Source organism: Diplotaxodon limnothrissa, linkage group LG10 (genome assembly GCF_057381915.1).
Source record: "Diplotaxodon limnothrissa isolate DT_005_m linkage group LG10, D_limnothrissa_male_GT1.1, whole genome shotgun sequence".
Classification (NCBI taxonomy): domain Eukaryota; kingdom Metazoa; phylum Chordata; class Actinopteri; order Cichliformes; family Cichlidae; genus Diplotaxodon; species Diplotaxodon limnothrissa.
The window spans coordinates 35,132,193-35,146,415 of record NC_140605.1 but is presented as its reverse complement, the minus strand read 5'-3'; the positions used below and the strand labels follow the sequence as shown (position 1 = coordinate 35,146,415).

Genomic DNA, 14,223 nt, shown 5'->3' with positions numbered 1-14,223 from the left:
TCTACATTGTGGTTTCCAGTTTGGTGTATTCTTTGTTCCATTCTGGGTGTAGACGGCATCCTGCATCCAGGAGCTGGTAGTGAGTTGGCGCCGCTCACTCTGCTTCATCCTTTTGGGGATACTTTTTGAGTTGGTGTGTCTATATAACCATGTCGGGTCTGTTTTCTTTTGGGTTTCTCTTTTGTTTTGTTGATTTTGGTGGATGCTGTGGGTTGTGCATCTTTAATTTTGAGTGAAATTCTGCGGGGGTGGATGTAACAGAGTTAGAAAATAGCTTAATGAATTTCCTCAAAATTGATGTGCTTTGTGAATAGTTGGAGCCACCTGGTGGACAAACACAGCAACTGCAACTGTTAAGGTTCCAAATTGCTGCACAGCGCATGCCTCAGCAAAGGAAAAAAACTCCCAAGCTGGTGGTAGGTGCTAGTGAGCGATACTGTTGTCAATTTTGTAATTGTATTAATGAAAACACCCTCATAGTGGTAATTGTCAACATGTATTTTGATTGTAAGCAGTACTAGCATGTATCCCGAAAGTTACAGGCATTTTGATGCATGGGTAGTAACTTTATTCACGAGTAGCATTTTTAGTTAGCATGCTAAGCTAATACTCGTTAGCTAGTCGGGTGCTTTTTGACTTGCACTCAGCTCTAATGCTTCTCTATGAGATTGTGATTGTTCTAATTCTTTTTAACAGAACTGAATGTTGCAGTTGCTTTGCAGATTGTTAATGAAGACTGTGTGCTGTTTTCTTTGTACCAGGTAGGCGCTGTTAAGTATAAGTTTTAATTGATGCTGTTGTATAGGAAAAAAAATGATGAACAATGATGATTGTTTTATAATAGAAAAGCTGTTTTTATATGTTATTGTTGTTGTTGGTTAGGAAAAAGGAGAAAAATAAATAAATAATATTGCTACTATACGATCACAAGTTTGGTTTCAGCTAGAACTTTTAAAAGAAAGATTTTGTTGATGTTGTGTTGTATAAATATATCTTAGTCATTTGTTAAGTGTTATGTTTGGAAAAGGAAAAAGGAAAAAAACTCCCAAGCTGGTGAACTGAATGTTGCAGTTGCTTTGCAGATTGTTAATGAAGACTGTGTGCTGTTTTCTTTGTACCAGTTGCCAGAATAAAGAGGGAGCCCAGAGTAAGGGCAAGTCCAGCGTTGCAGTGCCGTCCTTTCTACATGGGCATATCACACCACTTGCACAATAGACTCTCAGAACAGCAACAGCTACACTGGCATCAGTTAAACTTCAGCTGATATCACTTCAATATAAAACAGACGTTTTGGACATCAAGTCCAAGCTTCTGTTTGTTTCTGTTCTAACTTTAGTTCATTTTGGAAGATTTTTGTTTAAAAAAAAAAACAGCAGAATTTACAAAAGCTGCATTTAAAGATCAATTTTTATTAATATGAAATAAAACTGTCAACAAGATGGTACAAAACTCTGAAACGTCATGTATGTACAGAACACTCATCAGCTCGCATAAAAATGGTGTTATTATGTTTAAATATGAACCTTAAAAATGCGAAACATATTTAGTAATTATGCTCAAATAATTCCAGTTCACAGGGAAAATAGTTTCTTCACTGGGAATTTTCCCAGTCAGTACAGTTCTGCTGCAGCTGTGCTAGAGTCAGTCCTCCAACAGTGAAATAATCACAAAGAAAATAAAAGACCAGCAATCTGGAAGAAAGTTTTAATACAGCATCATCTGCAGAAGAATCAGTCTCATTAACATAAACTGCAGACCTGGAACAGAGCCCGGTGGCACGCCTGCTAACAAGCAGTTTCACACATTTATGATGAGCAAATAAATATCAGGACTTCAAACAAAAAGAACAATTTTAAATGACATGGTTCTTACAGACAACACTAAGTGTTTTATAATCATCCTGTTTTCACCCTCTGTTAAACTTCTTCCATGTTTCCGTGGTTTCCTCGCATTCCTCACACTGTGCTTTCATCCTCTCATTCTTCACAGCTTCTTCTGTTTCACTGCCTTTAAACAAAATAATATTACACCACTGACAGTCAGGTTTCTGCAGATGTTTCAAATTAAAAGCCGGTGATTTTTTTTTGTTGAAATTCAGGTTTCTTTCAGCTGTTAAATTTTCATCAATATGGTAAAATGGTAAAAATGGCCTGTATTTGTATAGCACTTTACTAGTCCCCAAGGCCCCCAAAGCGCTTTACACATCCAGTCATCCACCCAGTCACACACATTCACACACTGGTGATGGCAGCTACATTGTAGCCACAGCCGCCCTGGGGCGCACTGACAGATCGTGGCTAGGGCGACCGTGGGTCAGGGGGTTGGGAATCGCATCTGTAACCGGAAGGTCGCCGGTTCGATCCCTGGGCTCTCTGTCCGGGTCGTTGTGTCCTTGGGCAAGACACTTTACCCTACTTGCCTACTGGTGTTGGCCAGATGGCGCGATATGGCAGCCTCGCTTCTGTCAGTCTGCCCAGGGCAGCTGTGGCTACAACTGTAGCTGCCTCCACCAGTGTGTGAATGTGAGAGTGAATGAATAGTGGAATTGTAAAGCGCTTTGAGGTTCTCGAAAAGCGCTATATAAATGCAATCCATTATTATTATTATCACTGAAGAGTTCTTTTTTTAAATTAAAGGGTCAACAGGAATGTAAATGTTTGTAGTTAGAGTCCACAGTCCAGCTCAGAAAACATTTTGAGAATCTATTTAAAACTTGGGGACTTATTGTCACTGTTGTCTGGCCCTAAGATTGCTTTAAAGACACTAAGAACGAATACTGTGACCTCAGTTTGTGTGTATTTCTCTTACACCATCTGTACAAACATATAAAGGTAGATCTAGTTTTTCAATCCACCAAAGGTAACGTCGACTACATTGCTTGTGTGTGGAAGTCCATTAATTGCCATTATTACTACTTTGTAGACAGTTTACTAGAACGTGTACACGCACAATGACACAAACAACAAAATCGAGATGATGTTTCTTGTGGGTGTAACACGAATATAAAAAACAAACTCCTGGCTGGGAAATGCCAGATGCTGGAGCTGAAAGATCAAATCTGAAAAGGTCTTTATGTGCATAAATAAAGATGTGGGAGGATGTTGCTCCTATACGGGTGCAGTGACGTTGGCCCACGAGGGGAAAGTGTCCAGAGAAAACATGACCCGACCCCAGCTGTTGATGGCCAGACTAATGCAGCCGATGCCGATGATATTCATCACCACCCCTGTTTTTGCCTGTAGGGGGCACAGTGGGGGGGGGGGCTATGATGACATAATGAATCAGAATGATTATTTCTTTCCAACTGGAAGAAATGAAGAACTCACCATGTCGGACACTTTGAGGAAACCGGAGGAAAACACAATGGCATTGGGTGGAGTGGCCACTGGCAGCATGAAGGCGAAGGAGGCGCTGAGGGTGCAGGGGATCATCACGTACAGAGGGTTCAAGCTGATGGACTGGGACTGGGTTGGGAAAACAACAGAGTCATCAACTTTACCCATAAACTGGCTTCAATGGCTTTTTTCCTGTTACATTTCAACACTTCCTGTTTAGATGTATCATAATAAAAGTCTGTCAGTGGTTCAAGGGTGAAGCTCCTTCTGTTCTCTGTCACCTTATGATATGAAACATCTGTAGGAACATCTGCAAATAACAAATATAGTCTGTGCTGGCTGTGTTTTTGGTACCATGGAAGCCAGGATGGGCAGGAAGAGAGTTGCTGTTGCAACGTTGCTTGCACATTCAGTGAAGGTGGCAACGAGCAGGCAGAGGATGATGGCGATGGCCCATGGAGGGATTGAGTGGAGCGGCGTCATCTGATCACCGAGCCAACGCGACAAACCCGACTCCTGAAAAACCAACAAGAAAAAGCCGGACTTCAGTCTGAGTCTGAAAGCAAAGGTTTCTCTGTGGTCTTTACTTTGAATGAAAACTCCATCTGGTGTCTTCACTTTTCCAAAATATATATAAGATTTACTTAATCTCATCAAACCATCTGCACTGTGCCCATACAGAGCAGAAGCGTCATTTTCATTTACTCACAAAGTCTTAGTTGTGTTGTTCTCTTGGCTATTCAAAATGTACTTTTAGTTTATTCCTTCTAAAAATATACAAACTAAGGCTGCATAAAAGAATGTAACAGAAGGCCGGAATCTGTAAATGTCTTTGAAGTGTCAGCAACTATAAATCAAGGCTGATGTAGTAAAAAAGCCTTGTGGTGCACTTGGTGGAGCGATTTGTCTTATTGGTCCTTGTTTACTCTTCAAAGGTTTTACCTCACTGCCTTTGGCCAAAGCAAAGCCGCCTCCCAGCAGCAGGACAATATTCCAGGGCATCTTCTTCTGAGTCACCTGCCAGGTGAGCAGAGAAGGGGCGGGGCCTCGAGAGACCTGAGACTCTAATTGGATCAAACGAACAATTTAAATCACGAACATAAATTGCCTTTGTGTCCCATCCACATGTTGTGTGTTTGTGGTACCTGTGTCGGAGCGCCTCCAGAAGCAGAGGTATCGCGGCGGCTCGGAGGGAAGAACAAACAACAAAACAGCAACAAACAAGGCAACGGTTGCATCTGTGACGAACCTGCAGACACAGAGAGAGAGCTCAATGCAGGATCTACTTTCATCCACTCAGCATCAAACAACAAACTAGATACTGTCACTTCCAAAGACCACAGGTGGTTCGGGAAGATTAAAGCCTTAAAGAGTTATGTTGAGTCGAACATCTGGGACTCTAATGGCTGTGCTGTAATCTGGCAAGATCACCATGGTAGCTTTTGCAAAATGGTTATGCTTATTCACTGACTCATTACGCGATGTCACGGTCAAAGTGCAAATAAGATTCTCTGTAACAGGAATAACAAAACTCGGAGCCTCCTGCTGCTTCCTGCGACTGAAGCAACAGGTTCTAGCACCTTCTAAACACTACAGTCGGTCACGGGGCTTTGAAAGAGGAACACTGTTCAGCTTCTGTTTAAAATCTGCCGAGGAGAAGATGTGACAGCATAGCAGGTGAATGCCTGATCCCAGGGTTGTATTCATGAAACATCCCAGCTGTGTGTTCAGGGTCCAGGTCATTTAATGACTTATAAACAATAACCAATACTTTGAACTCAGGTCTGGGTCAGACACAGGAGCCAAATCACCTGACCTGGTGTTGAAGGGGGAGGGGTCTAGTTTTGGTTACCTTGGACCTTTGGTTTGTGCAAACAGAGGATTTTGAAATGTTTCCTGATTACACAGGTTTACAGTCGACGTGCAGTCGCCCTCAGCTGATGTCACAGCCTGACAATAACATGAGCAGCAACTATTTTCAGTAACTATAACTATAATAAATATCTACAGTGAACTACGTCATCAATGACTGTGCAGCAACAAAGGAATTTTCCTTCAGTGAAAACAAGACATTCAGATCTCAGAGTCTGCCTGCAGCTGACTGCTTCCACACAGATGTTACCAGGCACAGGGCACGGCCTGCTTCCTGTCTCCAAATCAGTATTTCAAATAACTGAAACCCCTAAAAGGTCAAAAAGTACAAAGCTCACAGGAGGTGGATGTAGAAACATAAACCCAGTGGTTGCATGGTCACTGAGTGTGTGCAAATACCAAACCTCCGGCTGTGGTGAAACTCCTTCTCACGAACTCAGCGGTCGATATTAGACGGGAGGTGAACAGAGTCAATGACAGCTGAAGGGCTTTCACTTAAGACGGAAGAGGGAGTTAAAAAGTCCTCATGTCTAAGAAATAATGACAATAATAAAAATAATTATGAGCTTTTCCTGCAGCCTTCATCGGTGGACACAGACCTGCTGACTCGCAGGTTTCTTTGGGAGCATATTGATATTTTTCATCTTTGCTGAAAAGTTGAAGGCTAATGCTCCTTCGCTTCATCAGCAACCTGCAAACTGATGCTCAGTAACATCCAGAACTGCGACCGCTCGGAGAAAAATCGGAAAAAGTCTGAAAAAGCTTTCCAACAAAACCCTAAAGCTTCAGTCCACAGAGGGCAAACATCTGCCATCCAGCTGTTTCTTCATTTTAACGTGTTTTATGATGAAAGCTCTGAACACGAGCTCACGGTTTCTGGAAGCTTCTTCAAGACTTTGTCTCCACATTCATGCTCCAAAGAGAAAAACGCTCTGATGGGACTAAACTGTGAATTCAGTGACAAGAAAAACCCCCCAAAGCTGTTGTATTTCTCAGTTAAACTGATTATTGATGTTTTTGAATATTCTAAATGTTTCTGTTTACGTGTTAAATCTCACATTTTTCTCAGAAACTGAGGATTTTTTTATTTCCCGTCTCGGCCTTAACAACAACACGACAGAAACAAACAGGTCGATGCGTGACGTCTGCGCTACTCTCGCTGGTCATGTGACCCCACCGGGAGTTTATGAATGAACAGGAAAGTCATGTCATGTGTTGCCAATTTCCCACATGGTTAAATACGCATGTGTGTTTAGCTGTGGTGGTGCTGGTCGGGGTTTAAAGTCAACTTTAACGTCTCAGAGTTACAAAACATACATTTACAGATTAAAAATCTTCCTGTATGAGTCAGACAGACAGACTCTGCTTCCTTATTTATGAGCTTGTGCTATACTCACATACAGTCAGACATATATGATTTCTGATACTGCAGAAGCGAAGCAAATAAACGTGACAACCCTCAGGCTGCTGCTTGTTTCTGTGATTTTGTTCTGGACGTTTTCTCAAACGCAGAAACTCTGCAAAGTGCAACAACACGAACACTGTGCAGGCGTCAGAGAGTCGCAGCTGCAGGCAAAGAACCGACTACACGGAAAAGCTTCTAACTATTAATATAATCTAATGGATTAAATACATGGTTAACCTAATTTGGAAACCAGTGAGTCCAGTATCACCAGCTGATACACTAAAATTTAATTCACAAAAACTAATCATGCAAATGCTGCTGAAAGGGTTGAATAATAAAAGCTGAGATAATAACATTTAATTGAAAGAAAAATCAGACTAACTAGGCCCGATGTGCGGTGTGGAGGTGAGCTCAGTTCATGCCTCCTGCATTTGTGTAACACGGGTCAAAGCTGCAGCTGTGACACTAAAGTCCAGCATTTGTACCCAGGACACGTCCTGTTTATTCTGGGAGTTTGCCCCGAGGCAGGCCCTTTCTTTCCATCTCACATTACTGCAGGAACAGAGACGAACACGTGAAAGTTGGACCTCAGAGTTTCTGCTCAAAAAAACTCAAAACACCCCTTTAAAGGATCATTCCAGTGCTTCACAAAAGATCTACTTTCAGTTTGAAAATGAGACTTAAATCCAAATTCTTATATTTTCATTTAACACAATAAACAAATGAATAAACTACAAGCTTAGAAAGTTGTTACGATAACGTGGAGAGGCAGATTCATCTAAAAACATGAACCAGAACAAGAAAAGTGCATTTAAAAAAAAACACACCTTGGAAATAAAACAGGACGTAATTTAAAAAGGAAGTAATCTGGTCTTTTTTTAATGACACTATCTGACCAATAGAGCGGCTCCTGTGTGAAACTCAGATGTTATTCTGTTGGGTGATGTTCGTCGCCTGGTTACAGCTTCCTGCTGCTAAAGTAACACTGGCAGAAAGCTTGCAGCAGACCCTCCGACCCTGAGCGCTGTTAAAGCCGAGAGCTCGCCGACCCGGCCGAGCGGGTAACACTGGATGAGCAGGTGTCAGTGACCTGCCGGTCACAGCTCGTTGGCCGAGGAGGCTGGGCCCTCAGAGTCTCAGTTAGTCTGCTTTATTAAAAGGCTGAGATGGCGGTGGAGATCTGGGCGGAGCCACGCACGAGGACGTGACTGATTTGGGTTTGGTCTGCGCCGCTCTCTGAACCGCCCAAAACACTAAAACAGCTTCAGCAGCGAGCACTCATGAAGGTTTCGCTGGTACTCACTCAGCTTTGGAGTTGAACATGTGCGTCGCCCAGCAGTCCATGAAGCGCGGGTCTCGTGTGAACCACAGCGCCACCATGAGGATGAAAAGTGCCAGAACGCTGAACTCTCCGTAGCTCATGGGTCCCAGACGGGAATGCTCGTCCCTGATGACCTGGTATGCTGCCCGCTCCTTCTGCGACTTGACCGCACCGCAACCCCACGTCTTCCTCAGGCTGTGGTGCACAAAAGCAAAAAAACCCAATCATGGTTGTAACTGTAAAGTTGAGTTGTGGGAGCTGTGGGAGCTGTGGGAGCTGTGGGAGATGTCGCAGTAATGTTGGGGTTGTGTTTTGGTGAATGACTTACTTGCAGCCCACGTAGAGGAACTGCAGCCAGAACCAGGCCAGGGTCAGCGTTAGCACCATGGTGGGGAAAGCAAAGGCAAACCAGGAGGCAAAGTTGATCACGTCACCATTCTGAGGGAAGAGCCTGCGAGGAAGAAACAGGAAGTTGAGAGTCAGGCCTCACAGGACACGTGGTCACATGATGTGGGTGCCGTTGCTGTGAGTTCGTACTGGTTCATCTGTCCGATGAGGACCAGGTTTGGCCCGGTTCCTGTCAGGGTAGCGATGCCTCCGATGCTGGCGGCGTAGCAGACCGACAGTAGGAGGCCTTTACTCATCCTCCTCGTCTCCTCCTCCACGTCACTCAGCTCCTCCAGCTCCATCTGACAGAAGTTGCTCTCCACGGTCACGACCACTGAAAACAGTTAACAGTGTTAACCAATGAACCTATTACCCACAACAGCTACTGAGCGAACACTCACATTTATCTGAATGTATTCTCCACGTTATGTTTGACTCTTTATTTCTGATTTGGACTCATTTAGATAGATTGATTAAATCTTTATTGTGAACATGTTGAAAAAGTACAACAACATAGAAACAAAGCAAAACAAAAGATATGGCTGAGGAAGGTTTGAAGCGTCAAGGCAGGCGAATGGAGGACATTGGTGGTGAGATCGCTAAAATGTTTGTGAAACACTGCCCAGATCCTGAGCTCGCATCTGTGTTTAAGTACAAACAGATACATGAGTGGACGTGCAAGGAGATTCAGGAGAGGATAGATGAGTATCGGCGCGAGAGGGTGTCTTCTGTGAGAGTGCGCGTGGTTGAGGCCCATGCAGCAGCGCTAATTCGTGATGACACGCGTGTTGAGCTCTTGAATAACGATGACAGGAAGTCTTCTGGTGTTGACGCGCTTCCTACGTCACCCCCGTCACCTGGGGTAGGACCCTCTGTCTCACCCTCTCCTCTCTTGTCCCAGACGCAGCAGATGTTTCTTGCTCCAAGCTGTCCCACTGTTCCTCCTCTATTGTCACAGGATGGGGAACGGAATCCGACGACCTCAACTCAGAATAGATGCCAGACTATTCCCCTGCATTACCAGAAGCAGTCTGCCCTCCCTGCTCCTGAGCAGCAGTTCCCCCACAGTCAGCAGCCCAGCGACAATGCTGTGCTTGGTGAGATGATGTCGATGCTCAGGGAGCTGTTGAATAAAGCGAAGGCTGGGGATGGACATTCCCCCTCACGGCAGGGTGGCAGACGAGTACAGAATCGGGCCCCTTTGTTCAATGGCAGGAGCTGTCAGGTCTGTAATAAGGAGGACCACACTACACAGTCCCATTGCCGCTTTGCCCGACTCTGTTTCACATGCTTTCAGCCCGGTCACACACGTCGCTCGTGTGCCAATGGGGCCTCTACGGGTGACAATGCCCAGGGAAACTAGACGACCTGTGCTTTGAGGGAGGCTGTACAGGTCATGAAGAACACTCCCACAGACATGATGCAGCAGAACTGTATGACAATGTAAAGGACTTAGACAAGTCTGAGAGAGTTATTTTTCAGGACACACAGAGAATCAGCAGCAGTGACAGCCTGTTCTACACTCCTGTTACAATCGGAGGCAAGTCATCCCTTGGTGCTATGTTGGATAGTGGTTCAATGGCCTGTTCTTTGAGTGAAGTAGCGCTGCAGAGGCTTGCTGCTGCTGGTGCTATTGATTTGAGAAATCAGGGGGCGCCCACTGTTGTTTTTGTTGGCTGTGGTGGTGTACGAGTGAAGCCTAAATCAGTGGTGGAGCTTGACATGGAAGTGTATGGGTGTCGTATCTTGGTTCCAACCTTTGTTGTTGAGAATCAACAAGATGACTTAATAGTTGGCTCGAATGTCATAGGACATTTAATCCGTCAGTTCAAGAAAGATGCAAGCTACTGGGAGGCAGTTTCGATGTCGCGTTCAGGGCATCAGGAACTTGAACAGTTCCTCTCTCTGCTTGCTGGCCTGGAACGCTGGTCTGGTACTGAGATACCAGACAAAGTGGGCACAGTCAGGTGCAACAGGGCTGTCACCCTGCCAGGTAACAGTGAGTTTCTTGTATGGGGGAAACTTCCGAAAGATGTTAAGATATCTCCCGGCTCTACTGTAGTTACTGAGCCAACCACCTCTCGCTCTGCACCCAGGGGCATCATGGTCGCTAGAGTGGTGACTCCTCTCTGGGGAGACAGGTGGGTCCCACTCAAGCTCCTTAATGTCACAGACAACCCTGTTATTCTGCGGAGGAATGCCAAGCTTGCTGATGTCTACACCTGCCTTGCATTGGAGGATATGGAGGTTCCAGAGCTCAGTCAACAGTCTACTCGTACAGAGCCCACTGGGACATCTGTACCCACAGTGGATGTTGGTACTGTACAGGGGAGGCTGGACCGTGTTGGCCTGGGTGACCTGGACCTGAAATCCTGTGATGTGTCATCGGACTGGCAAGAAAAGTTGGCTGACCTTGTGGTCAATTATCAAGATGTCTTTTCCCGCCATCATCTGGACTGTGGTGAGGCTAAGGGCTTTGTACACAGGATTCGACTGACAGATGACAGGCCATTTCGTCTCCCCTACAGGCGTGTGCCTCCTGCCGAATACCACAAGCTCCGCCAGGTTCTTAACGAGATGGAGGAGAGAGACATAATCAGGAAGTCTACTAGCGAGTTTGCCTCACCTCTTGTCCTTGTGTGGAAGAGAAATGGCGACTTGCGAGTGTGCACCGATTTTCGATGGCTCAACAGGCGGACGCTAAAGGACGCTCATCCCCTGCCACATCAAGCTGATTGCTTGGCAGCCCTTGGTGGCAATGCGTTTTTTAGCACGATGGACTTGACTTCTGGCTTCTATAACATGCCGCTACATGAGGAGGATCGCAAATACTCTGCATTCACAACACCCATGGGTTTGTACGAGTATAACCGCCTCCCTCAGGGTTTGTGCAACAGCCCAGCCAGCTTCATGAGAATGATGACCTGCATTTTTGGCGATCAAAATTTCCTCAGCCTGCTGTGCTACCTTGATGACCTGTTGGTCTTTGCACCATCTGAGCAGTTGGCTTTGGAGAGATTGGAAATGGTTTTCAGCCGACTTCGCCAACACAACCTGAAATTGGCCCCAAAGAAGTGCTGGCTTCTCAGGAGGACGATGAAATTCCTCGGGCACATCATTAATGAGTCTGGTGTGTCCACAGATCCTGCTAAGGTCGAGGCTGTCAGCAATATGACCATTGCGGACCTAATGGAGCCTGATGGGATCACCCCGTCACAGTCCCGTGTCAGATCATTTCTGGGGATGGTGAACTATTACCAGCATTTTGTGCCCAATTGCTCTGCCTTGGCAAGGCCCCTCTTTGACCTTCTGTCTGGCCAGAAGCAGAAGCGCAAGGGGCGGGCACGTGTGAGCCGTGCTATGCAATCTCGGAAGCTGACACCTACTGACTGGACACATGATCATCAACAGTCATTTGAGGATCTGAAGGCTGCTTTGGTGTCCTCAGTAGTTTTGGCCCATCCTGACTTTGCTCGCCCTTTTGTCTTGTCCACCGACGCCTCCTTGGATGGGCTGGGAGCAGTTCTTTCACAAGTTCAGGAAGGTGATTTTGTGGCTAGACCAGTTGCATTTGCCAGTAAATCCCTTTCCCGTGCCCAGCGTAATTACCCTGCTCATCGCCTTGAATTCCTTGCGTTGAAATGGTCTGTGTGTGACAAGTTCAGCCACTGGCTCAAGGGACATGCCTTCACGGTGTGGACTGATAATAATCCACTTACACACATTATGACTAAACCTCATCTGGACGCCTGTGAGCAGCGGTGGGTGGCGAAGCTGGCATCTTACGAGTTTGATATCAAATATGTCCCTGGTTCTAAGAACATTGTCGCAGATGCACTAAGCCGTCGACCGTTTGTGAAGTTGGCTGTCGGAGAGAGGTTGCTCTGCTGTCCCTATAGCAACCTAGTTGGAGAAGCTCTTCCCATCTCTGTTGGCTCAGTACAGGAGGCATTTCGACAGTCGAACTCCAGTCGACATCTCTTCGATGGCCAGGTCGAGGAGGAGCCTAATGTGTCGGTGCATGCTAAGAACCAGTCCTTGACTAAAGAAGAGGTCTCTGCCATCTTTGAGACACATACCCTTTGGGAGTCGGGTGCCAGAACGCGTGCTGTTGACATCCTCCAACAGCTTCCACAGCTACTTCTCCCTGCAACGGATGCTCAACCTGTGTTCTCTGAGGGTGAGCTTCGTGAGGGGCAGTTGAGGGATCCTGTCCTCTCCAGAGTGCTGTACTTTGTGGAACGTGGCCGTCGACCTTCCCGGAGGGAAAGATCCAGTGAGTGTGCCATGGTCATTAGGTACCTTAAACACTGGGACAAACTGACGATGTGTAATGGTGTCCTTTACAGAGTATCTAGGGATCAGGTCTCCAAGAAGAAGAGATACCAATTTGTTGTTCCTGATGCCCTTAAACCCGAGGTCCTCCAGGACACACATGACAATGCTGGCCACCAGGGGCAGTTTAGGAGCTTGTGTCTGGCCCGCCAGAGGTTCTTTTGGCCGCACATTGACAGAGATGTGAAGGATTATGTGCGACAATGCCAGCGGTGTGTCATTGGTAAGGCAGCTGATCCTGAGGGGAGGGCACCCCTGGAGAGTATCAAGACATCTGCACCTTTGGAAATTGTGTGCATTGATTTTTGGACTGCGGAGGATTCTAACAAGAAACCTGTTGATGTGCTGGTAGTGACAGACCATTTTACTAGGATGGCCCAGGCCTTCCCTTGCCGAGATCAGTCTGCTAAACAGGTTGCGAAGCAACTCTGGGACAAGTATTTCTGCATTTATGGATTCCCAGAGAGGGTCCATTCTGACCAGGGCGCATCATTCGAAAGTCAGCTGGTTGCCGAATTGCTCAGGGTTGCTGGTGTGAAGAAGTCTCGGACGATGCCGTACCATCCAATGGGCAACGGTAGTGTGGAACGTTTTAACAGGACACTGGGCAACATGATTCGTGCCCTCCCTCCTGATGCGAAACACGACTGGCCCCGGCGCCTCCAGACCCTGACATTCATGTATAACTGTACTGTGCATGAGACAACAGGTTACGCTCCTTTCTATCTCATGTTTGGTAGGGTCCCCCGTCTTCCAGTTGATGTGCTGTTCAAAAACATACTGAAAGATCCTGAAATCGGTTGTTATGATAGCTACGTGGTGTCCCTGACAAAGGATCTTCAAGAGGCAATGGCTATTGCTCAAGGACATGTTGACAAAGAACAGAGACGTCAGGCTGAGCTCTATAACCGCCGTGTGAAGGGGAACTTGATCGCTACGGGTGATAGAGTCCTGGTTTCCAACAGACGTGAGAGAGGGAAGCGAAAAACAGCAGACAGGTGGGAGTCCACCATATACACTGTCGTTGGTGTGAAACCTGCTACTCACACATATGTGATCAAGAATCCTATCACTGGACAGGAGAGGGTTGTGCACCGTAACCTGTTGATGCTTGTTAACTTCTTGCCTGTGGACGTGGACAGTCACGCAGATCGCACCTTTCAGTCTTCTTCTGAAGCTGGATCTGGCGATGCCATGGATGCGACGGGATTGCTGTCTTTCTCAGAGAGTGGGGATTCTGTGAACAGAACTCGGCAATGGGTTGACAAATTGTCGGCTGCACGTTCGGACAGCTGTGAGGGCGCTGAGCCCTCTGGTCATGTTTTGAGCATGGCTGATGAGCCTGAGAGTGTGAGTGATTTGCACCATCAAGCCGGTTCAGTGACCTCTGAACGAGACTGCTTATCGGCCCCCTCGACTATCACTCAGGGAGGGAACAGACAACTCACGCCTTCCACCCACTCTGGTCCTGGCGATGTACAACCAGTCAGATCTCGTTTTGGACGCATTGTCAAACCAGTCAATCGGTTGCTCCATGTAATGTCCACTCAAGAGGTTGTTAATGATGC

At 46.3% G+C, this 14,223-nt stretch overlaps 1 protein-coding gene across 1 annotated transcript in view; it reads right to left on the bottom strand.

Annotated features, from left to right (window-relative positions):
• Window positions 1-1,395: 1,395 nt before the first annotated feature.
• Window positions 1,396-14,223, bottom strand: part of LOC146624833 (Na(+)/citrate cotransporter-like) — a 32,558-nt gene continuing 19,730 nt past the window's right edge. Inside the window, exons 6-13 of the mRNA XM_085364759.1 lie at window positions 8,471-8,654; window positions 8,262-8,384; window positions 7,916-8,128; window positions 4,481-4,584; window positions 4,278-4,399; window positions 3,690-3,851; window positions 3,327-3,464; window positions 1,396-3,236 (exon numbers count right to left, since the gene is read on the bottom strand). Coding sequence (XP_085220885.1) covers window positions 3,108-3,236; window positions 3,327-3,464; window positions 3,690-3,851; window positions 4,278-4,399; window positions 4,481-4,584; window positions 7,916-8,128; window positions 8,262-8,384; window positions 8,471-8,654 — 1,175 coding nt within the window. The 3' untranslated portion in view covers window positions 1,396-3,107. The remainder of the gene's footprint in view (window positions 3,237-3,326; window positions 3,465-3,689; window positions 3,852-4,277; window positions 4,400-4,480; window positions 4,585-7,915; window positions 8,129-8,261; window positions 8,385-8,470; window positions 8,655-14,223) is intronic.